Genomic DNA, 26902 nt, shown 5'->3' with positions numbered 1-26902 from the left:
ATGTCACGGGTATCATTATTGTTGGAATTATCATTATATAGGCTCTGTATGAATCCCTAACATTATCATAACAGAGGTCACTTGTTTGATCACCCCTAGTGGCACAGGTAACATACTGGTGGTACATGGGGAGAGTCTTTTCCAGTTTGCAGCTGTTAAAATCCCTGAGAATGAGCACAGGAGAGTCAGGAGAGGCCTTCTCCAGTTTGTGGACACACAGCGCATTAGTCGCATTCCCAGATATAAACAAGCACTATCACGAGCTGGCCAAGCTCACAAGGGAGATACTTGGGTGTAAAATGAAGTGCAAGTAGTTCTACATCAGTTTTCCATATAGATTCCGTGACAGTAGTCATCCTGCGTCATGCCTGATTGATATACACACAGACATCACCTCCATGCTTTTTCTAGCAGCTTACTATGTCCCGGTCTAGGCGTACAGGTGTCCCAAAGCCACTGAAGAAGAGCTCCAAGTCCCTGCTGGTTCTGCCAAGCCAGATCTCTGTGAGGCAAATTAGACCTGTGTCCTCATAAGCCTAATGGCCCAAGATGTTGGCATGTAACTCATCCATTTTGTTACGAAGGGACCAGACATTGGTGAGAGGGAGGAAGGGTAGTGGTGGGCTTTTTGATGTACAGAATTGCCTGCCTGGTACCTCATCTCCTTCCCTGCTTTCTCTTCTGACCAGAGCTGTCATTGGCTCCACATTGGTGACCTAGGAACTTGGCCCAATTCTGCAGGCCCACTGGTGCAGGGTACTTTACATTCTGCAATAATAATAAGTCTTCCCGGGCATACTACGGTTTTCCACTACCATGATCAGCTTTATACGCGATCAGAAGTCCCTCCATAAACCAGATGAGAAGTTGCAACATTGGCACCCACTTCCTCATTGTCATTGTGACAGGTAACGCAGATGTTTGCTAAATAAAGTAAAGGTGACTCCTGTTTGAATTACGCACAGATCAGTCTTGAACTAAAGTATTTTGACACCTGTTCTAGATGGTGTTGTTGTGTGACTCTTCACCGATTGTTTTGGGCTGGACCAAGTCAAAGTCAAAAGATGTTTTTAATTACAGACCACCCGCTGCCAGTGTGTCTGTCTCTAACCGGTCCCTAACCTTTCTCTGTCTCTTGCTCGTTTCTGACATACTGTATTTCTAACCTGTTTGTGTGTCAAACTGGTATCCAACCTGTTTGTGTCTCTAACTGGTCTCTAACCAGTCTCTAACCTGTGTGTGTCTCTAACGGGTCTCTAACCAGTCTCTAACCTGTGTGTGTCTCTAACTGGTCTCTAACCAGTCTCTAACCTGTGTGTGTCTCTAACTGGTCTCTAACCAGTCTCTAACCTGTGTGTGTCTCTAACTGGTCTCTAACCAGTCTCTAACCTGTGTGTGTCTCTAACTGGTCTCTAACCATCTCTAACCTGTGTGTGTCTCTACCTGGTCTCTAACCAGTCTCTAACCTGTGTGTGTCTCTAACTGGTCTCTAACCAGTCTCTAACCTGTGTGTGTCTCTAACTGGTCTCTAACCATCTCTAACCTGTGTGTGTCTCTAACTGGTCTCTAACCAGTCTCTAACCTGTGTGTGTCTCTAACTGGTCTCTAACCAGTCTCTAACCTGTGTGTGTCTCTAACTGGTCTCTAACCAGTCTCTAACCTGTGTGTGTCTCTAACTGGTCTCTAACCAGTCTCTAACCTGTGTGTGTCTCTACCTGGTCTCTAACCAGTCTCTAACCTGTGTGTGTCTCTAACTGGTCTCTAACCATCTCTAACCTGTGTGTGTCTCTAACTGGTCTCTAACCAGTCTCTAACCTGTGTGTGTCTCTAACTGGTCTCTAACCAGTCTCTAACCTGTGTGTGTCTCTAACTGGTCTCTAACCAGTCTCTAACCTGTGTGTGTCTCTACCTGGTCTCTAACCAGTCTCTAACCTGTGTGTGTCTCTAACTGGTCTCTAACCAGTCTCTAACCTGTGTGTGTCTCTAACTGGTCTCTAACCATCTCTAACCTGTGTGTGTCTCTAACTGGTCTCTAACCAGTCTCTAACCTGTGTGTGTCTCTAACTGGTCTCTAACCAGTCTCTAACCTGTGTGTGTCTCTAACTGGTCTCTAACCAGTCTCTAACCTGTGTGTGTCTCTACCTGGTCTCTAACCAGTCTCTAACCTGTGTGTGTCTCTAACTGGTCTCTAACCAGTCTCTAACCTGTGTGTGTCTCTAACTGGTCTCTAACCATCTCTAACCTGTGTGTGTCTCTAACTGGTCTCTAACCATCTCTAACCTGTGTGTGTCTCTAACTGGTCTCTAACCAGTCTCTAACCTGTGTGTGTCTCTAACTGGTCTCTAACCATCTCTAACCTGTGTGTGTCTCTAACTGGTCTCTAACCAGTCTCTAACCTGTGTGTGTCTCTAACTGGTCTCTAACCATCTCTAACCTGTGTGTGTCTCTACCTGGTCTCTAACCAGTCTCTAACCTGTGTGTGTCTCTAACTGGTCTCTAACCAGTCTCTAACCTGTGTGTGTCTCTAACTGGTCTCTAACCAGTCTCTAACCTGTGTGTGTCTCTAACTGGTCTCTAACCAGTCTCTAACCTGTGTGTGTCTCTACCTGGTCTCTAACCAGTCTCTAACCTGTGTGTGTCTCTACCTGGTCTCTAACCAGTCTCTAACCTGTGTGTGTCTCTAACTGGTCTCTAACCATCTCTAACCTGTGTGTGTCTCTAACTGGTCTCTAACCAGTCTCTAACCTGTGTGTGTCTCTAACTGGTCTCTAACCAGTCTCTAACCTGTGTGTGTCTCTAACTGGTCTCTAACCAGTCTCTAACCTGTGTGTGTCTCTAACTGGTCTCTAACCAGTCTCTAACCTGTGTGTGTCTCTAACTGGTCTCTAACCAGTCTCTAACCTGTGTGTGTCTCTAACTGGTCTCTAACCATCTCTAACCTGTGTGTGTCTCTAACTGGTCTCTAACCAGTCTCTAACCTGTGTGTGTCTCTAACTGGTCTCTAACCAGTCTCTAACCTGTGTGTGTCTCTAACTGGTCTCTAACCAGTCTCTAACCTGTGTGTGTCTCTAACTGGTCTCTAACCAGTCTCTAACCTGTGTGTGTCTCTAACTGGTCTCTAACCATCTCTAACCTGTGTGTGTCTCTAACTGGTCTCTAACCAGTTTTTAACCTGTGTGTGTCTTTACCTGGTTTCTCTAACCAGTTTTTAACCTGTGTGTGTCTCTAACCAGTTTTTAACCTGTGTGTGTCTCTAACCATCTCTAACCTGTGTGTGTCTCTAACCATCTCTAACCTGTGTGTGTCTACCTGGTCTCTAACCAGTCTCTAACCTGTGTGTGTCTCTAACCAGCCTCTAACCTGTGTGTGTGCAGATGGATGAGATAAAGCTGAAGGACAGAGCTGTCAGTGTTTTGGATAAAGCCTTGGGGCTGCAGGCTGGACACGCCCACCGCCTCCAGCTGCAGACTCAGGCTGCCGAGCAGCAAATCGCAGCGATGAGAGATGCACAGAGGGCGGGGCTAAACCACTCCACCCTTAACCCCACCCCTAACAATGCGCCTCACATTGTAAGCCCCGCCTTTTTGTATTTGCATGAAAAAAAGAAATTCCTATTTGTTTATTGTTGCAGTTTTTCAGTGCATCAGAAGTTATAGGTGGGAATTCTGGATTCTGAAGCTAGCTGTCAGTAATATTAACACTTTGACACAGACGCACCTTTATCACGATGCTTTTTATGGGTGATATTCAGAGGGAGGCCACACATCTTCAGCTTTACTCTGTCACATACTGAGTTGGAGTACTGCTGTCTTCTATAAATGTTGTAAACACAACCTCATGGATGTGCGCTTGCCGTTTAGCTTTCTGAGTTGCGTATTGAAGCTCTTGGGGTCTTCTGCTGGATTACTGTGTTGTTGCTGTCATGGAAACAGTAACAGCTTAACAAATACAGTGGACCCCAGCACCAGCAAAAGTAGTGCAGTATCGTTGGTTAAATGAGATGGCTGCTCAGAACTCAAAGGCTTCTGAAGACACAGAGCACAACAAATCTGCAAGGCGCAGCCAAAAGGGACAAAATTACCACTACTGAGGTTATTGTCAAATCCTATCAGTCTCAACAAAAGGCTGATTTTACCAGATCTGATGCATTGTGTTCATAGGAGGAAACACTGCAGAATTTTGTCCTGGTTCATGTAAAGATGTTTGATTGAGTTTACTCCCGACTAAACCCAACAGCCTGCCTTTTAGACCCCATTCCTGCATTGCTTTTAAAATTATTTTATGGGTTCTTCAGCCTGAGCTTTTAAACATAGTGAACGACGCTCTTCAGATGGGTGCGTTCCTATTTGCCTTTTAATGGCGGTGGTGAGGACCCATCTGAAGAAAAGTGGTTCAGATCCCAACATTCTTGATGGATACTGACCTGTATCCAACTTGCTGTTTTAAGTAAAATTAAAACCGCAAGCGGTGATATAGGCCCTCGCACCATGGCGCCGCTCGGCATAATGCCACCGCCTCCCCTGGCAACATCCTTCCCATACCTCTCTCAATCTAAAGTGCAGTCCGACTGCACTTCAGGCCATTAAGGCCTTATGAACGGTCACTTCCTGTCACCAAGGGGCGGGACTAATTTATAATCTAATTATTGACATACAGGAATGTGAAGGATATGACTGGCATCATCTGTAGTAATTTTGGTGCAGGTTGGTTGTTTTTTGTGGGAGTTATGTCAGTTTTCCTTTTCATTGCATCACATCTGCTTTGCTGCCCCGCCTCTCCTAAACGATATCCCCTATTAAAAGAAATAGCACAACTTTTAATCACACATGCCTCTTGAGCATCCTGACTCATTTGGGTTAAAGTTGGACAAAATTCTTAGGAGAAGTTCCTCAAAATGCATGGCAAAGAAAATGACAGAAATGACCCCAAAAATGGCACCCTTTTCAAAATGGCCGACTTCCTGTTGGATTTAGCCCATATGTCCAAGAGACTTTTTTGAAGGTACTGGGAGGGTCTATAAGTTTCCCGAATCATATCCATGTCAGTCAATGTAGTGGGCGGGGCTGATTAATTAAAATATTGTAGGGGGCGCTATGGAGCCATTTACGATCTTTTCCACTATATTTTAATTTTACTCTATTAAGGGCATAACTGTCATGACTCATGGCAAGTATGGTGAAGATCAACAATTTCATGGCTTTGTTACAGGTACTTCCTGGTTCATGATATCAGACACTTGTTGTCTTTTTTGTTTGTCCTGTCATGTAGATCATGTGTATGAATTTTCATAAAGATTAACGACATGTAGTGGCGGGGCACCTAAAATAGGTGGCGCTCTCATTCAGTTTCGCCCAAACATTCTGGAGCACCTCAAAATATCAAATTTTTCGCATTCCATTGGGGGGGTACGCAAAATTTGGTGAGTTTTTGAGCACGTTCAGGCCTCCAAAAAAGCAATTCATTTATTAGGAGAATAATAATAATAATAATAATAATAATAATAATAATAATAATAAACGCTGCAATTACAATAGGCCTTCGCACCGCCAAGGTGCTCGGGCCTAATGATTGGAAAAAGTTGTTTCTATTCAACTGGGCTACATAAATATTTGAATAAACAGTATTTTAGATGAATATCAGATTGTTAATGACCTTAAATTTAACTTGAACTCACAGAAGCGTTTTGTTCTGGTTCCACTGGATCTTGGTGCCACATTTCATAGAATAGATCACCAGATTCTATTAAACGGACTCAGAAGTCTACTGGGTCTGTCAGGTACTGCTCTTAAATGAGTTTACTCATGTCTCACAGATCAACTATTTTTTTGTAAGTATGGATACCTGGATACCCAATACTTGTACATGTTGCTTCTTAGGAACATCAGCAGGAGACTCAGCATTGATGTCCACAGCTATGCTGATGATGCACAGCTTTACATTGTCGTGTCTCCGATGACTTAGATCTGCTAACATCCTTTTAAACAGTATTTCAGATATAAAGCCACATATGTCATTGAGGACAAACTGAAGTTTTAATTATCGGTCCTGAACAGGTCATTTCATTCAAACTCCAGAGTTTCAGTCCTTCTCAGTGTCAGAGAAATCTAGCTGTTCTTGTCGACTCTGATCTGCATTTTATTCCACACTGCTCTCTGGTCCCACAAAGTCTATTTGAAGCTTACTATGACTTTAGAAGTCATCGGCATGTGTTCTGATAAGTACCAGAGGGCGGGAAAACACTACACCAGTTTTAAAATCGCTGCATTGGCTCCCCGAGTGTTTTAGGGTTTACTTTAAGATTCATTAGTTGTTTATAAATGTCTTAACAGTCTTGTCCTTCTCAAGTATCTGACCTTCTTTTGAATTATGAGTGCTCACGGACCCTGAGGTCCTTTGGTCCTTCTATTTGTTCTGAAGGTTAGAACTAAAACATACGGTGAGGCTTCTTTCCATTACTGTGGCCCCTGACTGTGGAACAGCCAACCAGTGAACCTCTGGGCTGCAGCGACCGTCTTTCTAGCTTTTGGTGTGTGAAGGCTTCATTTTAAAATGCATGACTTGGTTATGTCATGTAAAACACTTTGTGTTGCCTCAGGCATGAAAAATGCTTTAGAAATAAAGTTTGATCTGATTAAATGTATCTGAGCTTTTAATGTGTTTTACTTGGTTTTACTGTTAAACATTGGGATTATTATTATCTGTAGTAGTAGTATTAGTAGTCGCAGTAGCAGTCAGAGCTGGCCTTAGCCATTACTTCCCACATAGAAACAAATACTTGGACCAAATTCGGTCCACAGTTCTGGTTTCGCCCACATTTAGCCTTGACTGACGCTTTGCAACCAAGGCTGCCAACACTCAGTCACGTCACCACCAGATGTGGGCCACATGTACCCACCCAGCACAAGTCCAGTGAAAAGATGTTAATATAAAAACTTCTTCCACCGTCTAGACCTTCCAATTCCAGTGCAGTAAACCAGTAAACCCAGAGAGAACCCACATATTACTAGAACATGTCTGTATAGTTAACCTAACCAATACTAACCAGCAACTCTTAACGATGAAACAAAACTGCTAATCATTGCATCATGTCACCTGGTTAAAATGTGATGGTTAGGACATGTTTTTCACAGTAAAGAAATGATGTCCTCCAAAGGACATCAAGGTTTCAGCTAAAAAAAAAAAAAAAGCTTTTATTTAATGGATTTTAGTGAGTGACTAAATCAATCAATAGAGAGATGCTAACATTTTCAACTCAACACTATTAATGGCTCTAAAATGCACTTAAAATAGAAAATATCCCTGGTCCAAACTGACCAGACTTAGGGTGATTCTCCCCCTTCCCCCTTCCACTTAGCCCTATCCCTCTATTTTGCAAGTTCATGTGGGGGGAAGAGGTATCCCAATTCTCCTTTGGACAAAGGCCAAGGGGGAAGGGTGAGGACTACACACCCCTTAAAGTGAAGATTTTCCAGGACCACACTTCATTGAAGAAGGGATAGAAGCGTACGGCTGCCAAATACTAGTTCCTGTACAGCGCGTTCACCGGCAACATGTCTGCCAACGCTGAAAAAGAGATTTACAAATTTAAGTATTTTCAGCATGAAAATACGATTTAATAACAAGACTGAAATTACGGCGTTTTATTTTACGATCGTATGTTCTACTCTGTGAAAGTTTGCTACAGTTAGCACAAGAGGCTAGCATTTGCTGACTGCTGGTTTGATATATGAATACATAAAACCACTGTTGCTGTTTGCATTTCCTTTACTTTTGTGCACAGTGCTAAATTGTATGACATGTTTTAACCAGGAACACCAGAACACACGAGGGCACTTATCCGCTACAGAACAGAAAAATAGGAGTTTATTGTTTACGTTCCTGTTCTTGGACTAATTTCTGTTAAAAAGCCTCTATGAAGTTATAATTACATAAAGAAGTTACACGTGCACTTCCCACGTTGTGAATACAATGTCTGCAAAACAACGTTCAATGGACAGTAGTTCCCGTTTATGCAGTTTACACAGCTTTAACATTTTTATACAATTACTACTACAGTCTGTAGTTATATTTACTTTTTTTTTTTTTTTTTTTAAATCAAGCTATGCATATGTATCTCATAGACAACTTATATCTGACCCTTGTAATGGAACGCATTGGGCTGATGAAAACAAACAAAAAATTTCTACTTTCGATACCGAGCATTCATAAAAGAGGTGTGGTTGGAAGGAAAGGTGACTGGCCAACAAGCAAACAAGAAATGGGAGATATACCGATTGCCCAGACAACAGAAAGTAGCACGACTGACGACAACGGCATCTTGGAAAACAATCACTCGTCGCCTCTGTTTACGTAGCCGCTAGAGTGCCACAGCTTGATGACGTCGTCACAGTGAAGTGGTGTCCCATTTCTTAGGGGAACATTTTCACCACTTGACACTTACCCCTCCACGGCGGGGCCGAGGGATAGGGCTAGGGATAGGGCTAGGGCTAGGGCTAGGGCTAGGGATAGGGCTAGGGATAGGGCTAGGGATAGGGCTAGGGATAGGGATAGGGATAGGGATAGGGATAGGGCTAGGGCTAGGGATAGGGCTAGGGATAGGGCTAGGGCTAGGGCTAGGGATAGGGATAGGGCTAGGGCTAGGGTTAGGGCTAGGGCTAGGGCTAGGGATAGGGATAGGGCTAGGGATAGGGCTAGGGCTAGGGATAGGGATAGGGCTAGGGATAGGGCTAGGGCTAGGGATAGGGAAAGGGGTAGGGATAGGGCTAGGGCTAGGGATAGGGATAGGGATAGGGCTAGGGATAGGGCTAGGGCTAGGGATAGGGCTAGGGATAGGGCTAGGGCTAGGGATAGGGAAAGGGGTAGGGATAGGGCTAGGGCTAGGGATAGGGCTAGGGCTAGGGATAGGGATAGGGAAAGGGGTAAAAGATAGAATTGAGACTTAAAGTTCGTGTCATTCTGTCTACACCATGTTACAGTACTTTCTACATTTCTGTCCACACTCTTTATTAATATCTGATGGTAACGCGGGATGGGATCAGTCAGTGGCAACTTCAGTGTGGTCCTGCAGCAGAGGTGATCATCTCCTGCTCAGCTTGAAGCTGGATGCTGCGTGAAGACCGAGCTTCTAGTTTGTTCTACTGGACGGGGGAGGGGCTTACAAAGAAGCAGCCGCTGCAAATAGAGAGTACCGTATTTTTCGGGCCTCAAGGAGCAGTACATTCTAAGACGAAGCCTGAATTACAGAGGCTATTTTTGTCTTTGGGTCTCACATAAGGCGCACTGCACTATTGGGCGCATGCTAAAACAAAAGTAAAACAACGTAACGAAAGAAAAACTGTGAGTTTGGTTGAACTTTATTCTACAACAGTACCGGTACTTATTTTAAAATACACATTTTTATATCGGTCTGTTGTAACAAATCTGTCAAAAGTCCTCATCTTCTGTGTTGGAATTAAACAGCTGGGAAATTTTGCCATCAAGCACAGCGCTTTCTCTGTCTTCATTGTCAGAGTCCGTGTCGTTGATAGGTGGATGTTCAGCAGTGATAACGGCTTTTGTGAAAGCTGGGACAACAATCCATGGAGACACATTCGCCCAGGCGTCCACAATCCACTCACATATGGTGGCGAAACTCGCCTGACTGCTAGTCTTCATGTGCTCGGCGTCTCTCATCCAACTTCACTTTAAACTCACTGTTCACACCAATATCCAGCGATTGTAGTTCTTTCCTTAGTCTGATGCCAAGCTCAGAATTAATTTGCTTTCCTAATTTTTTACCGTAGCGGCGATATGGGCGCGCATGGAGTTGCGGATCAACAGAGACGATGATGCATGAAAAAAACCATCCCGTCTTTTTCACATACACCTCTTTCAGCCACTCTTTCATTTTCTCCTCTATTACGTCCCTACGACGGCGGTAAATGGTCTTACAGTCAACCAAGAAGAGCGCTTACTAAAATCACAACACAATTTTAGAGATTTTGGGATTCAGCACAGACGTAATGATCACCGGGTTAAAAGGCACAAATATGGTAAATTACACGTGCTTTGACGTTAGTCACCAAAAGTCTCCAATATCATATGTTGATAGTTGCTTTTTCTTTAAATTCAGTCCCTAGAGGGGTCTTGAGGAATTTTGACATATAGCGCCAAAGTTACTAAATATTTAGCGTAAGTATGCAGTGTTCTTCAGTGTTACTGGTGTACCGGGAGTCTGTGCACTGTTGCATGTTTACGATTTATAAATTGCGATATATGATTAAATACATACTTTTTTGTAATGCGGTAAATTTTTCTGTAATTATTAAATCCTAATTAACGTGTTAAAATCCCACCCTTAATCTATGTTTTATGCCAACTTCATCACAGTTTTTGAGGTTTGGACAACACAACATTCAGAGAGACACTTTGGACCCGCACTGTCCCACTTCAGTTAGAAAACAGAGAATAAGAAGTTCAGTGCACAATAAACCCACTGATTCTAGAGCAGTCTTTTAATTTTGTCCCTTTTGGTGCACCATACGTCCTCCTATGTGGCATCCTCCCTACAAACTGGCACGCAGACCCTTTGATCCTCAATACCCACGATGCACTGCTTGCTCTTCTCTTTGACATCTCGTCGCTGAAACCCTGACTAGCCGGACCGACTCTGGCCTGTGATGTAGACTCGTCTCCTGGTTCTGTAGCGGTTTAATTGTTTATTATTTGTCTTGTCTCCAGTCTCAGGAGGATCGAGACACTCGAAGATTTCACCTGAAGATCGCTGAGCTCAGCGCCATGGTGAGGAAGCTGGAAGATCGAAACGCTCTGCTCTCTGAGGAACGCAATGAACTGGTAGGAAATCCCATTTCCAAGATCAACCTCATTTTACGTGGTCTTTAAGAACAAGGTGACTGGTGTTGACCGCCAAGTAGAAGATGCTTGGGAGTGTTTCCTGTGTGTAGGATGTCTGTGTAAGCCTCTGCCAGCTGCTGCCAGCTACAGGTCCTCAGGACTATTGGCGCTACATGGTTTTACCATCTCAGAGCACTGAGGACCTACATATGTGTCGCTTGGAGTTGGGTTTTCTCTGGGCTACAAGAGGATGGTAGTAGGCTTAACACACCAGTAATTTCCTAAAGAAGTTGTGCGATTTGGTGAGAATTGCTGCTTCCTTCCAGACAAGCTACAGGCGACAGTCTTCCATCTGAAGTTTTGGGTTCGTTCATGTAGAAGTGCGACACAAGTTAAAGAATGTTCAGTTTTTCTCCTCGTCAACGTGGAAAACAGCAAGAGTTTCACTGACTGATGAGGTTGGCCCTGAATTCTTCTGGATCCGTCTTGAGGTCTGATATTAAGAGTTATGTGTCAAACTGGAACAACCGGGGTTTTCTTTTTCTGTTCTAAAGCAAACAGCAGGATTTCTGGCAGTTTATCCAAAATACCCCCAACCTTGAAGCTTACTGTGGCACAACCTGCGTTGAAAATATCAAAATTCCCTTCAATATCATGAACAATCACATTTCGTAGAGACAAGTGATCCAAGGGGCGCGGTCCGACAGCGGTCCAACAGCGGTCCGACGGCTGTCCGAGGGCGCGGTCCGACAGCGGTCCGACAGCGGTCCGACAGCGGTCCGACGGCTGTCCGAGGGCGCGGTCCGACAGCGGTCCGACAGCGGTCCGACGGCGGTCCGAGGACGCGGTCCGACAGCGGTCCGAGGACGCGGTCCGACAGCGGTCCGACAGCGGTCCGAGGGCGCGGTCCGACAGCGGTCCGAGGGCGCGGTCCGACAGCGGTCCGACAGCGGTCCGAGGACGCGGTCCGACAGCGGTCCGAGGACGCGGTCCGACAGCGGTCCGACAGCGGTCCGACAGCTGTCCGAGGGCGCGGTCCGACAGCGGTCCGACAGCGGTCCGACAGCTGTCCGAGGGCGCGGTCCGACAGCGGTCCGACAGCGGTCCGAGGGCGCGGTCCGACAGCGGTCCAACAGCGGTCCGACAGCGGTCCGAGGGCGCGGTCCGACAGCGGTCCGACAGCGGTCCGAGGGCGCGGTCCGACAGCGGTCCGAGGACGCGGTCCGACAGCGGTCCGAGGACGCGGTCCGACAGCGGTCCGAGGGCGCGGTCCGACAGCGGTCCGAGGGCGCGGTCCGACAGCTGTCCGAGGGCGCGGTCCGACAGCTGTCCGAGGGCGCGGTCCGACAGCGGTCCGACAGCGGTCCGACAGCGGTCCGAGGGCGCGGTCCGACAGCGGTCCGACAGCGGTCCGACAGCGGTCCGAGGGCGCGGTCCGACAGCGGTCCGACAGCGGTCCGAGGGCGCGGTCCGACAGCGGTCCGAGGGCGCGGTCCGACAGCGGTCCGAGGACGCGGTCCGAGGGCGCGGTCCGACAGCGGTCCGACAGCGGTCCGAGGACGCGGTCCGACAGCGGTCCGAGGACGCGGTCCGACAGCGGTCCGACAGCGGTCCGAGGACGCGGTCCGACAGCGGTCCGAGGACGCGGTCCGAGGACGCGGTCCGACAGCGGTCCGACAGCGGTCCGAGGACGCGGTCCGAGGACGCGGTCCGACAGCGGTCCGAGGACGCGGTCCGACAGCGGTCCGAGGACGCGGTCCGAGGGCGCGGTCCGACAGCGGTCCGACAGCGGTCCGAGGACGCGGTCCGACAGCGGTCCGAGGACGCGGTCCGACAGCGGTCCGAGGACGCGGTCCGAGGACGCGGTCCGACAGCGGTCCGACAGCGGTCCGACAGCGGTCCGACAGCGGTCCGACAGCGGTCCGAGGGCGCGGTCCGACAGCGGTCCGAGGGCGCGGTCCGACAGCGGTCCGACAGCGGTCCGAGGGCGCGGTCCGACAGCGGTCCGAGGGCGCGGTCCGACAGCGGTCCGAGGGCGCGGTCCGACAGCGGTCCGACAGCGGTCCGAGGGCGCGGTCCGACAGCGGTCCGACAGCGGTCCGAGGACGCGGTCCGACAGCGGTCCGAGGGCGCGGTCCGACAGCGGTCCGAGGACGCGGTCCGACAGCGGTCCGACAGCGGTCCGAGGGCGCGGTCCGAGGGCGGTCCGACAGCGGTCCGAGGGCGCGGTCCGACAGCGGTCCGAGGACGCGGTCCGACAGCGGTCCGACAGCGGTCCGACAGCGGTCCGAGGACGCGGTCCGAGGACGCGGTCCGACAGCGGTCCGAGGACGCGGTCCGACAGCGGTCCGACAGCGGTCCGAGGGCGCGGTCCAAGGGCGCGGTCCGACAGCGGTCCGAGGGCGCGGTCCGACAGCGGTCCGAGGGTGCGGTCCGACAGCGGTCCGACAGCGGTCCGAGGACGCGGTCCGAGGACGCGGTCCGACAGCGGTCCGACAGCGGTCCGACAGCGGTCCGAGGGCGCGGTCCAAGGGCGCGGTCCGACAGCGGTCCGAGGGCGCGGTCCGACAGCGGTCCGAGGGCGCGGTCCGACAGCGGTCCGACAGCGGTCCGAGGGCGCGGTCCGACAGCGGTCCGACAGCGGTCCAAGGGCGCGGTCCGACAGCGGTCCGAGGGCGCGGTCCGACAGCGGTCCGAGGGCGCGGTCCGACAGCGGTCCGACAGCGGTCCGAGGGCGCGGTCCGACAGCGGTCCGAGGGCGCGGTCCGACAGCGGTCCGAGGGCGCGGTGTTGCTGCTCCCTTTCCAGTATTACAAAAGTATCTGATACTGTCCTGCAGAAAGCATGGCTTTGTAGTTAATTTATTAAAAGTACTTTGTTATTGTTTACTGTATGTGATGCATCGCCACAGAGGGGTGTGAGTAACGTGTCCTTACTGGATCCTTGCACCAGATACTGGTGTTTTACTGGCAACGGCTGCAGCTTTTAACTGTGTTTCGGGATGTAAGAGGTGGGGAACTGACCGGACAGACATCCTGCTGGGATCCTTTTAGCTGTGGTTCTTCCTGATCTTCACCTTCTGCATCGAACATGTAGGCTGGATCGGAGCTGATGTTGTGCTTGGTTGATCTTCAGCTTTCAGCGACCAGTTGGGAAAAGTGAAGCATGTCAACTGGAAAACTGATTGTCTGTTTGGGATATAAAGCAACGAACAAAGTTATAACTGATGAGGTTTGATGTGGAGAGCTAAGCAGAAAACATTTCAACTTCCCTCTTCTTGGATGGAGTGAATGCACCATGATGCGGCTGAAGTTAGATGCAGCTGCAGGAGCCTGAAAAGGGTTTGACTTGACTTCAAACAGACTCGGCCGACACGACGGTCCAGTTTCCCTTCATGTCTGGAGGGTTTTGTCTTCTCTCAGTCACCTGGCTTTCTTCTGGCTATAAGTCTGACAGCCACCAGAGGGCGCTGTAATACACCCGATCCTCACACACTGTTCGTCTTCATCCAGCTGTTACTAACCTCATCTTCAACCAGGCAGAGGATCTTTGGTTAAATAAAGTCGTGTTCTGAAGCTGAATCAATGTAAACAAAGATGATGATGATGATGATGATGATGATGATTATGATTATTATTATTAATAATCATAATAATAATAATAATAATAATAATAGTAATAATAATAATGTGAATGCCCATGGGGTACACATACAAAGCACGGGTTCAAATGCAGCATTTAACATACAGCTCCGTTGTCCTTTGTTTGCTGTTGCTTGTGTGATGGCGTCCAGTCCTGCAGGCTGCTCGATGTGAGCCACTGGTCTCAGCTGCACACTTCAAGGAGCAAAGAAATTTTTTTGCAAATGTTACAGTTAAATATGAAGGATATGTTCTAACAATGCTCTCTGCAACATTTCAACATTTTGATAAATCTTAAACACATAAAAAAAAAAGGTTTTCCCATTGAACAAAGTCTGTCACATCTTCACTGAAGTTTAGCTTAACCTTGCACATGTTTTTGCAATCCCGCTAATTACACCCTGCTGGGAGTGGAAAAAAAAGACATTCCCATACCAATTGGAAAAAATGTCAACGCTTTTTCCAAGGTGCAACTAAGTGCATTAGTGGCGTAGTGAGTAAGTCAGTGTGCGTCCATACAGAAGTTCATGGGTTCAATCCCGATGTGGGACAATTAGAAAAAATGTCAGTTGGGCTTTTTTTCAATTTCTTATTCTTATGCAGTTTAATTTCAATCATTCATCATAGTTCAATAAATGGGCATTCACATTTGCTATTATTTCAATAATAGCTGTTTCTAGTTATTATATATTATTCTGCCAAATTTTGCCATGGTACTACTCCTGCACCGTTCAAGTCACTTCAATCAGTCAGATCTTAAACTGTGCAGCTCCTTCAGGACATGTGTGCCATGATTTTTATTTTATTTTACATCTTTGTAGTTTTTGAGATATGTAGCATTTTTGTAAAAATAAGTTCAGGATGAAATTTCTGATTGGATGAAAGTCCTTTAAACCCAATCCGGATTGGACGTTGAAAAAATTCAGTTTGGGGATTGGTAGGTTTTTGCATAATGAGCTGAAAACAGCTTCAACGGGGTTCAGAGCTCTGCACCGGTTTGCAGGGTCTGGTTTGTCTTGGTCCCGGTCTCCATTGTCTTTCTTGCAAAATATTTGAAACGCTATTCCTCCTACACCTTTTGTCTCACTTCAACCATTTAAGTATCAAACTATTCAGCCATTCTGTTGATATGTGCTATGACTTTTGATCTTTGTAACATTTAAACTTTTTAAGTTATTCAAGTTTTGTCAATATATCATAAGATGGTTGTACTTCTCCTTATTCTGATCTATATTTAATAGATCGTGTGTGCTACTTTACACATTTAAGCTCTTTTGTTGATTCCACACTGCAGGAAGTGTAAAAAAAATTTCCCATTCCAATGATAAAAAATGTTGATAATTCTGCCACAGTGCAGAGGAGAGCTGTGCCGGTGTAGTGGACAAAGAAATGGGCTCTTGTTCAGATGTCAAGTTGTTTAGTTGTGCTGCTTCTCCAAATGGCTATGCAATTGCATATCAATCATTCAGCATAGAAGGGCATTCACATTTGCTCTTCTGCAAGAAGAGCACTTTTCTAGTTATTATTATTGTTGTTAGACAACAGATCAGGTCAACTGATCTGATCTGATCTGGTTCCAGGGCCAGTTTCCGTCCTGGCTCCATCACGTCATGCTTTGCAGGGGGTTTTTGTCGTTTTACTTCTTCTAAAGAATTAATCTATGTTAGGAGCCATTTTTATTTGTTAGCGTTCCACCCAGTTGATGTGATTTGTTTCTGTTAGCTTTACTCAGTTCCTCTAAGTCCTGCTCAGTAAACCCAGTCTGAAAATAAAATGGACTCATGCAGAACAAAGATGGCACAAACTTTTCATTCAACTCAGATATTTTCTGGCTACATATTTGCTTCATTTCCTGATTCCAGTCAGTTTGTTTTGATGCTGTTTGTTTGTTTTCTGTAGCTGAAGCGTCTGAGAGAGACAGAGAGTCAGTTTCTTCCTCTTCTGGACAAGAACAAACGTCTCAGCAGGAAAAATGAAGACCTGGCTCTGGCACTTCGTCGCCTCGATAACAAGCTTCGGTTTGTTACCCAAGAGAACCTGGAGATGGTAACTATGGTAACGCCTGACACTAACATGTCACACGGTTCATCGACGACTTTACAGATTGTGATGAGTGAAACTGTCAGAACTTCTGTCAAGTTCAACAACACTTTCACACAAAGGAAACGACCTGTAAGTAGTGTGTTCCCCGCTAGCAGCTGTTCCCACATGGCTGCTTCCAGGGCCAGTTTCAGTCCTGGCTCCAGAACTTTTTCCAGTTCTGGTTCTGTGACTGGTTCTGGGGCTGGTTCCAGAGCTGGTCCAGAACTTTTTCCAGGAGTGGTTCCAGTGCTAATTTCAGGGCTTGTTCCAGGTCTGGTTCTGGTTGTGGTTCCGGTGCTGATTTCGGGGCTTGTTCTAGGTCTGGTTGTGGTTCCGGTGCTGATTTCGGGGCTTGTTCTAGGTCTGGTTGTGGTTCCGGTGCTGATTTCGGGGCTTGTTCCAGGGCTTGTTCTGGTTGTGGTTCCAGAGCTGGTTCGGAACCGCAGCCTGACCTAGCACTGGTCCTTTGGCCCTTAAAACAACAAAGCCATAGACTAAAAACAAAGTTGGTCTGAAGGGTGAACCAGCCTTTTCCCACCGATCACATCACAGTTCAGAGAAGAACCACTGTTCTGGTTCCGGTTGAGATCTGACTTTTCAGCTTCTGAACTACCTTTGTCTTCCTGCGGACGCTCCGACAGGTCGAAGATCAGCTCCAGGAACTGGCACAGTTCCCCACCAGTGTGAGTTTCTACCGTAACATTGTTGTTTCTCATGTTCCTCAGAGGAGGCCGAGTTCATTAAATGACCTGGACCGCAGCCACTCCACTAGTTACCATGGTTACAGCCAAGATGAAAGAGAGATGGAGTTTCTACGGTTACAAGTGGTGGAGCAGCAGCACATCATCGATGACCTATCTAAGGTACTCCCACTACCTGCTTTTCTGCCTCCACTGCGAGCATCGCCGACGTCCACGCCGCTCCTCATAGATCATGTGACATTCTGTGTTTTCAGGCTCTGGAGACGGCAGGTTATGTCAAGAATGTTATTGTGAGTATTACAACAAACCTTTACTGAAACTTCCTGTCAGATCAAACCAGTCATTTTATGATGGGAATTAGAACCATTTTCCTGCTGAACTTGAAGCCTGAGATTCTCCCTCAGCAGCTGGAGTAAGCAGACCAGTTTAAACTGGTCGGCTGTGTTTGTTTTCAGGAAAGGGACATGTTACTACGGTATCGCCGCCAGGAGCCGGGGAGGAGGAGGAGGACCTTCAGAGCCTGCAGGGTGAGACTGAACAGATGTTATTCTCTGTGGAACATCAGAGCTCTTCCACTGAACCAGTCACACTTTCTCTCTGGTTCTGCTGGGATTGATGGTGAACTTCTGTGTTTTCCCAGTACCACTGGTTTTACCAAATCATACCGTAATCAGACCACATAACATTCCAGGAGACTCGACGACCAGCCAGTCAGGGGTCCAGAGTCAGAGAGGAGCTTTATTTTGGGTCCAGCTGGAATTGTTGTGAATTTACCGCTTTGAATCCTCTGAGCTGACAGAATCTCCACGTTGTTTCCCACCGAGCTCTGGAACCAACTGGCCGCCAGTCTGGGAAGACTGGTTTCCCACTTACGGCTCCGCTCAATCAACGCTCGAGTCTGCTGACAGCGCAGCGCTAGTCATCACACATCTACCGGAACCTGTCAGTTTAACACACAGAAACCACACACACAGGAAGCTACACACACACACACACACACACACACACACACAATGCAGAGCTGAACATCATCTTTCCAGTCTCATGTTTGGTCCGAGTCAGTGGGAGCAGGTAGAGGTTGACCAATCAGGATCCAACATGGAGCCTCGGGGACTCCACATGTCCATGCTGGGTCTGTAGTCACCGTCTGACACAAAGTCGTTCCTGTGGTTCTGATCAGTTCCGAGCTGGACCAGATGTCGACGTTCTGGTCGACTGAGATGAAACATAACAGAACAGAACTTCTTCTGTTTACATGAATAAAGTGTAGGGCTGTGACCAGGACAGTCGCTGCGCTGGGATCCAGATCCGAAAGTCATCAGAACCGTTAGAATTCACCAAACTGGGTCAAACTTTTAGTTATTTTCCATGGAAACGGAGGTTTGAGACGGAGGACCTGTCGTTGTTTATCAGAGATGTTTGTTCTGCCTCAGCACTGGTTCCATCTCTGCAGTTTTCAGGGTTTGTGGGAAACAACCAGGTAAAAGGAGTTCTCCTACTGTGGAAGGTCAGCGGACACCACAGTCCCTCTTACCGACATGTTCATCGTGTTCATCTTTCACAGCGTCCGGTCTGGTTGCTTTCTGCGGTTCTTAGTTGGAAACACAGTTCTGAAAGCGTCCCTCAGAGCGTTAGCTGTGAAAGTAAGAGGCTGACTGCGTGTGTGTGCAGGTTGTAGAGACATTTTACGGCTACGACGAAGAAGGATCCGCAGATTCCGACGGATCATCTTTGTCCTTTCATACGGACAGAACTCCAGATACGGAACCAGAAGAGGTAAACACCGACACACACTCAGAAAACAAACTTTGGGGTTCTAGAGATGGATCCGGTTCCTGTCCCTGACAGAGACCCAAGAATCCAGAACTGCTTGATGTTTCAGACCTTATATTCATCCTTCATCTTACAGAAACCAAAACTACAACAGAATGTGAATTAAAGCAATCCCATGGAGGTTCTTACTGGTCTGACTGGTTCCCCGTGTGTTTTTAAGGTGTGTGTTCGGGAGGAAGCGGAGCTTCGTTACCGTCAGCTGACCCAGGAGTATCAGGCGCTTCAGCGAGCCTACGCCCTGCTGGCGGAGACTAGTGGAGGAAACTTCGATGCCGAGAAGGAAATCAAGGTGATGCAGACTAAGATCAGCAGCAGAGTGAAAATAAAAACAGGTTATTGGTCTCTAACAACAAAATAATCATGAAACTCTTCCATTTTCTGACAAAATGTTAGAAAACGGCACAGTGGCCTGAACAGGGAGGCAGGGAGGAAGTAAAGACGTAGTCTCTCCTCCTGGGTCATCCCTCCTCTCGGTGGGATATGTTCTGATCTCCTCCTCAGGGAGGCATCCAGGACCCGACGTCTGATCCACCTCATCTGGCTCCTTTGGATGTGGAGGAGCGCAGTTCTACCCTGATCTCCTCCTGGATGATGGAGCTTCTAACTGAGGAGGAAACATCTCAGCTGCTTGTATTAATGAGGGGAAGAACATAGATAGCTTCTCCTTTCAGATCAGCTCCGTCTTCACCAGGACAGACTGATCAAGTCCACATGCTGCATTGAACCACATGTAGATGTTCCTCACTTATCAACAAGAGCCTTGAACTCCTTCACTCGGATCAGAACTTCATTCCTGACCTGGAGATGATGCCAAACCCTTTTCCAGCTGAGGACCATGTTCTTGGATTTGGAAGTGCTGATTCTCATCACTTCTTTGTCTTCTGACTTTCCAGATGGAAGAATGAACCAGAACCTCCTCAGTAGGCCTGGCCCCCTGGCCTCCTGGCCCCCTGGCCTCCTGGCCTCCTGGCCCCCTGGCCTCCTGGCCTCCTGGCCCCCTGGCCTCCTGGCCCCCTGGCCTCCTGGCCTCCTGGCCTCCTGGCCCCCTGGCCTCCTGGCCTCCTGGCCCCCTGGCCTCCTGGCCTCCTGGCCCCCTGGCCTCCTGGCCCCCTGGCCTCCTGGCCTCCTGGCCTCCTGGCCCCCTGGCCTCCTGGCCCCCTGGCCCCCTGGCCTCCTGGCCCCCTGGCCGCTTGGCCCCTGGCCTCCTGGTCTCCTGGCCTCCTGGCCCCCTGGCCTCCTGGCCCCCTGGCCCCCTGGCCTCCTGGCCCCCTGGCCCCCTGGCCCCCTGGCCTCCTGGCCCCCTGGCCGCTTGGCCCCCTGGCCTCCTGGCCCCCTGGCCGCTTGGCCCCCTGGCCTCCTGGCCCCCTGGCCTCCTGGCCCCCTGGCCTCCTGGCCTCCTGGCGTCCTGGCTGCTTGGCCCCCTGGCCTCCTGGCCCCCTGGCCCCCTGGCCCCCTGGCCCCCTGGCCTCCTGGCCTCCTGGTTGCCTGGCTGGCTGGCCTCCTGGCCCCCTGGCCGCTTGGCCCCTGGCCTCCTGGTCTCCTGGCCTCCTGGCCCTCTGGCCACCTGGCCTCCTGGCCCCCTGGCCGCTTGGCCCCTGGCCTCCTGGTCTCCTGGCCTCCTGGCCCCCTGGCCACCTGGCCTCCTGGCCCCCTGGCCTCCTGGCCCCCTGGCGCCCTGGCCTCCTGGCCCCCTGGCCCCTGGCCTCCTGGTCTCCTGGCCTCCTGGCCCCCTGGCCTCCTGGCCTCCTGGCCACCTGGCCTCCTGGCGTCCTGGCTGCTTGGCCCCCTGGCCTCCTGGCCGCTTGTCCCCCTGGCCTCCTGGTTGCCTGGCCCCCTGGCCTCCTGGCCTCCTGGCCGCTTGGCCCCCTGGCCCCTTGGCCCCCTGGCTTCCTGGCCGCTTGGCCCCTGGCCTCCTGGCCTCCTGGCCCCCTGGCCCCCTGGCCTCCTGGCCCCCTGGCCTCCTGGTGTCGTGGCCTCCTGGCCCCCTGGCCTCCTGGCCCCCTGACCTCCTGGCCTCCTGGCCCCCTGGCCTCCTGGCCTCCTGGTTGCCTGGCCCCCTGGCCTCCTGGCCTCCTGGCCCCCTGGCCCCCTGGCCTCCTGGCCCCCTGGCCTCCTGGTTTCCTGGCCTCCTGGCCCCCTGGCCTCCTGGCCCCCTGGCCTCCTGGTTTCCTGACCTCCTGGCCTCCTGGTTGCCTGGCCTCCTGGTTGCCTGGCCCCCTGGCCTCCTGGTTTCCTGGCCCCCTGGCCTCCTGGCCTCCTGGCCCCCTGGCCTCCTGGTTTCCTGACCTCCTGGCCTCCTGGCCCCCTGGCCTCCTGGCCTCATGGTTGCCTGGCCTCCTGGCCCCCTGGCCTCCTGGCCCCCTGGCCTCCTGGCCCCCTGGCCTCCTGGTTTCCTGGCCTCCTGGCCCCCTGGCCTCCTGGTTTCCTGACCTCCTGGCCTCCTGGTTTCCTGGCCTCCTGGCCCCCTGGCCTCCTGGCCTCCTGGCCCCCTGGCCTCCTGGCCTCCTGGCCCCCTGGCCTCCTGGTTTCCTGACCTCCTGGCCTCCTGGTTGCCTGGCCTCCTGGTTGCCTGGCCTCCTGGTTGCCTGGCTGGCTGGCCAGCTGGCCGCTTGGCTCGCCCTCGTCTCCCAACGTTGTTTGTCATCATGGGGCTTTTCTGAGCTCTACTTTGTCTGGTCCTTCCCTCAGTTTGCCTTGGGTTACAGTACCAGGGGCATGACGCCTCCAACAACATGCCTCCTCAGTCACTGTCACTGGGACACACAAAGCCATTCACTGTACTCTATTTACTTTGCTTTTCTTTACTTTACTGTGCTTCTCTTTGCTTTTCTTACTTTAAATTTTTCTTTACTGTGCTTTGCTTTTCTTTTTGCCTTACTTTACCCTTCTTTACTTTATTGTGCTTTTCTTACTTCTATTTTCTATTCTTTAATTTACTTTTCATTTTTCTATACTTCTCTTTACTTTTATTTTATTTACTGTGCTTTACTTTAATTTGCTTTACTTTGTTATTCTTTACTGTGCTTTTCTTGCTTTACTTAACTTTTCTTTAATTTACCTTAATTTTCTTACTTTACTGTATTGTGCTTTTCTTTGCTTTTTTTTTTTTTTTTTTTTACTTTACTTTTGTTTTCTTTACTCCACTGTGCTTTTCTTACTTTACTTTTCTTTTATTTACTCGACTATGCTTTACTTTGTTTTTCTTTTTTCTTTACTTTGCTTTTCTTAACTTTACTTTACTAAAACCGTAAATAAAAATTGTAGACTTTACATAAAAAACATAGATAAAGACAAAGTTCACATACAACAAGACAGTATAAAATAGAACTATACAATTAAAACAGTAATAAAATAATGTGTTATAAATATGAAATCTTTACAAAGCATAAATATAAATAATATTAAGATATCTTCTGTAATTTAAACAACAATCTTTTAAAGCCCAAAGCACAATTTTAAGCGGTAATAATGGTTCAAACCCCAAGGTTTTACAGATAATGCTGATTGTCCTGCGTAGTTCTCTTTAACTTTGGATTCCAATCTCCCCTTGAGGATGCTCGGGCCCCACTTGCACAGTTCTACCACTGTCAGGTGAAGTCCATGCACAATCCTCAACATCATTACATGTGTTTAAAATGTCACAGTCATCCTTTTTCATGGATTGTTTTGAAAACTTATTTGTAAAAAGAATAAACAGGTTTGAGTGTAGTCACCCCTGGTTGGCACCAAGTTCAATATGAGATTTGAGGTGGTTCCATCGTATGTAAGAAACGTTTGCGGAAGATGTGGACCTTTGATGCTTGATATTCTTAAAATAGCTCAAATTGAACTTCACTTTTGTCATCATTGTGCTGAAACACTGTTGAAATGAAAAATTACTGTCCGTGATGAGAACCAAGTATTTAAAGTGCTTTAACTGCTCCATCAAACAAAATGTTGGGGTTGTCTGTTTTGTAGATTACAGTAAAAAAATTTTATGTTGAGAATTAAATCAGATTTTATGAGCCAATCAGACACCTTATGTAAAGCATCTGTCAGTTAACCTGCAGCTTGCTCTTTGGACCTTGCATGTGTAGAACAACCGTATCATCAGCATACATTTGGATGTTAACATCTAGACAAGCTTGCAGAAGGTCATGTATGTAATAAGTAGAATTGGTCCTGATATTGACCTTTGGGGGACCCCTGTAAAACATTGTAAATTTGCTGACTTCACCTGACAGGTGAACTGTGTAGATCTGTGCGAATACACTGCTGGCTGTTCTATAAGATACCATCCAATTTAAAGCATCAGAAAAAAAATTAATGAGATTTTGACAGTAGAACCTCTTGATTAATGGTGTCGAAGGTCTTTGTGCACACTAGAAGACCTGATCCTCAAAATAACAAGTAGCGCTTTCTGTGGAGTGATTTTTCCTGGAGCCATGGCGCTTTGGTGTTGATTGGACCTTTATGGAGGTGTGTGACCACGTGGTTACACACAACCTTTTCTGACATTTTAGTTGCTACGGATAAGATACTCATAGGTCTATAACTTGATGGGGCAGTACTATCTCCGGCTTCCTCCCACCATCCAAAGACATGCATGTTACTGACTAGTTACTCTCCCTGGGAGTGAGTGTGATTGGTTGTTTTTCTCTCTGTGTGGTCCGGTGATGGACTGGCGACCTGTCCAGGTGCCTCTCGCCTGATGATTGCTGGGATGGACTCCAGCTATCTGCGACCCTTAATTCAGCTAAGCGGGTCGGAAAATGGACGAATAAATAAGTTGATGATGTGTTTCAGACCAGAGAGCAGCTGCTGGCTGAAATCGGTCGATATGAAAGCAGAGTGGCAGATCTGGAGTCAGCGCTGAAACAACAGGGACTGGTAAGCACACACACACACCCACACACACACACACAGGTGACATCTGATTGGTTAAGAAGACAGGTGAGGGTTTTATCTGCACTCTGATTGGTTCCATGTTGGACTATTGAAAGGAAAAATGTGTTGCTGCAGATAAAGAGCCGGTCAGATGTGGAGCAAACTACAGAACACATCACATGTAGAATGAATAAACCAGATGTGTCAGCTGCTGTTCATCCAATCAGTCTCCAGTTTTTAGATATGGGGAGGGGCTTATCGGTGACATCATCAGAGTATATGTGAGCACATGCACAGTGAAACTGGATCCAGGCAGAGTTCTGCATGTCTGTAATGAAGCTGGCATCACAGCGTGTGGGTGGATCTCCCACTGGAGATCGTTCCATGTATGCACTGCCACATTTTACCAACCATCATCACCATCAGCAGAGACCAGACACACATGATGGGGATGATGACAGTAGAAATGTTTTCCTGCACCTTCAGGTGTTGTGATGCTGATCTGCTTGGTTCAAACCTCTGATGGAGCTTTCTGTGTGTTACTGCCAGGATGTGAAGTGGGTGGAGGAGAAGCAGGCACTGTTTCTGAGGAACCAGGAGCTGCTGGAGAAGGTGAGACAGAACGTATGACTGATGACGAGCATTCATGGTGGTTAAATCATGCAGTTTGATCCAGCATTAGTCCATTAGTCCCGCAGCCTCCCAGCAAGACGTTTGTTGGTTCCAGCCTCGGCGAGGGAAGCAGTTTCCATGTCCTCTCATGATTTCTTGTTTATGTGTTTAACATTGTAGACGTACCTGATATCTAGTAGGTTTGTGGATTTGTGGTTGTCTGACTGGATGCTGTTGGTGCTTTTAGGTGCGACAGATGGAAGTCGAAGAGTTTAGGCTGAAAAATGAAATCCAGGATGTCAAAGATCAGAACGAGCTTCTGGAGTTTAGGATCTTGGAGCTGGAGGTAAAACACTCATATTTAATCACTGATCAATGAAATAAAAACAGACAGTTTGACAAGCTGCTTCTCTTTGTCTAAAGGAAAGGGAGCGACGCTCACCTGCCATCAACTTCACACAGCTGCACTTCCCCGAAGGTCTGAGTCCTCTTCAGATCTACTGTGAAGCAGAAGGAATTACTGTGAGTCATATTTCCTCACCTTCAGAGACGACAGAACAGAGACATGAACTCACCTGTCAGACCTGAACTCACCTGTCACACCTGAACTCACCTGTCAGACCTAAACTCACCTGTCAGACCTGAACTCACCGGTCACACCTGAACTCACCTGTCACACCTGAACTCACCTGTCAGACCTAAACTCACCTGTCAGACCTGAACTCACCTGTCAGACCTAAACTCACCTGTCAGACCTGAACTCACCGGTCACACCTGAACTCACCTGTCACACCTGAACTCACCTGTCAGACCTAAACTCACCTGTCAGACCTGAACTCACCGGTCACACCTGAACTCACCTGTCACACCTGAACTCACCTGTCAGACCTAAACTCACCTGTCAGACCTAAACTCACCTGTCAGACCTGAACTCACCTGTCAGACCTGAACTCACCTGTCAGACCTAAACTCACCTGTCAGACCTAAACTCACCTGTCACACCTGAACTCACCTGTCAGACCTAAACTCACCTGTCAGACCTAAACTCACCTGTCACACCTGAACTCACCTGTCAGACCTAAACTCACCTGTCAGACCTAAACTCACCTGTCACACCTGAACTCACCTGTCAGACCTAAACTCACCTGTCAGACCTAAACTCACCTGTCACACCTGAACTCACCTGTCACACCTGAACTCACCTGTCAGACCTAAACTCACCTGTCAGACCTAAACTCACCTGTCACACCTGAACTCACCTGTCAGACCTAAACTCACCTGTCAGACCTAAACTCACCTGTCAGACCTAAACTCACCTGTTACACCTTAGCTTACCTGTCCCTCCTGCAGATAAAACAGTATATCTGAACACACTTGTCACACCTGAATGCAAGATGTCACACATGAAGTCACCTTTCACACCTGAACTCACCTGTCAGACCTAAACTCACCTGTCAGACCTAAACTCACCTGTCAGACCTGAACTCACCTGTCAGACCTGAACTCACCTGTCAGAACTGAACTCACCTGAATGGTGATTTGTTTACCAACAGGACATCGTGATCAGCGAGTTGATGAAGAAACTGGACATCCTGGGAGATAACGCCGTAAGTGTATGTTGAATTTATTATGTACATGCGTGTTTGTACAGCTTCTCACCTGAATATGACCTGAATGAGAACTTGTGATGATGATGATGATGATGTTACCATGCCTTCATGATGTTACCATGCCTTCATGATGTTACCATGTCTTTATGATGTTACCATGTCTTTATGATGTTACCATGTCTTTATGATGTTACCATGTCTTCATGATGTTACCATGTCTTTATGATGTTACCATGTCTTCATGATGTTACCATGTCTTTATGATGTTACCATGTCTTCATGATGTTACCATGTCTTTATGATGTTACCATGTCTTTATGATGTTACCATGTCTTTATGATGTTACCATGCCTTCATGATGTTACCATGCCTTCATGATGTTACCATGTCTTTATGATGTTACCATGTCTTCATGATGTTACCATGTCTTTATGATGTTACCATGTCTTCATGATGTCACCATGTCTTTATGATGTTACCATGTCTTTATGATGTCACCATGTCCTCATGATGTCACCATGTCTTCATGATGTTACCATGCCTTCATGATGTCACCATGTCTTCATGATGTTACCATGCCTTCATGATGTTACCATGCCTTCATGATGTTACCATGTCTTCATGATGTTACCATGCCTTCATGATGTTACCATGCCTTCATGATGTTACCATGCCTTCATGATGTTACCATGTCTTTATGATGTTACCATGTCTTCATGATGTT

General features: G+C 48.1%; 1 protein-coding gene across 1 annotated transcript in view; it reads left to right on the top strand.

Moving 5' to 3' along the window:
• jakmip3 (Janus kinase and microtubule interacting protein 3) overlaps positions 1 to 26902 on the top strand; it is a gene marked incomplete at its 5' end in the record, with an annotated part of 54623 nt that overhangs the window by 9847 nt on the left and 17874 nt on the right. The window contains 13 exons of the mRNA XM_079261234.1: positions 3375 to 3569; positions 10720 to 10833; positions 16374 to 16529; positions 17282 to 17419; positions 17512 to 17547; positions 17713 to 17784; positions 18929 to 19033; positions 19257 to 19379; positions 23876 to 23959; positions 24506 to 24568; positions 24816 to 24914; positions 24992 to 25090; positions 26122 to 26175. Of these exons, the coding sequence (XP_079117360.1) occupies positions 3375 to 3569; positions 10720 to 10833; positions 16374 to 16529; positions 17282 to 17419; positions 17512 to 17547; positions 17713 to 17784; positions 18929 to 19033; positions 19257 to 19379; positions 23876 to 23959; positions 24506 to 24568; positions 24816 to 24914; positions 24992 to 25090; positions 26122 to 26175 (1338 nt within the window). The remainder of the gene's footprint in view (positions 1 to 3374; positions 3570 to 10719; positions 10834 to 16373; positions 16530 to 17281; positions 17420 to 17511; positions 17548 to 17712; positions 17785 to 18928; positions 19034 to 19256; positions 19380 to 23875; positions 23960 to 24505; positions 24569 to 24815; positions 24915 to 24991; positions 25091 to 26121; positions 26176 to 26902) is intronic.

This window comes from Telmatherina bonti, assembly GCF_933228915.1.
Source record: "Telmatherina bonti genome assembly, chromosome: 21".
In the NCBI taxonomy this organism is placed as follows: domain Eukaryota; kingdom Metazoa; phylum Chordata; class Actinopteri; order Atheriniformes; family Telmatherinidae; genus Telmatherina; species Telmatherina bonti.
The sequence above is the reverse complement of the archived record's forward strand: the minus strand, read 5'-3'. Positions and strand labels throughout refer to the sequence as shown.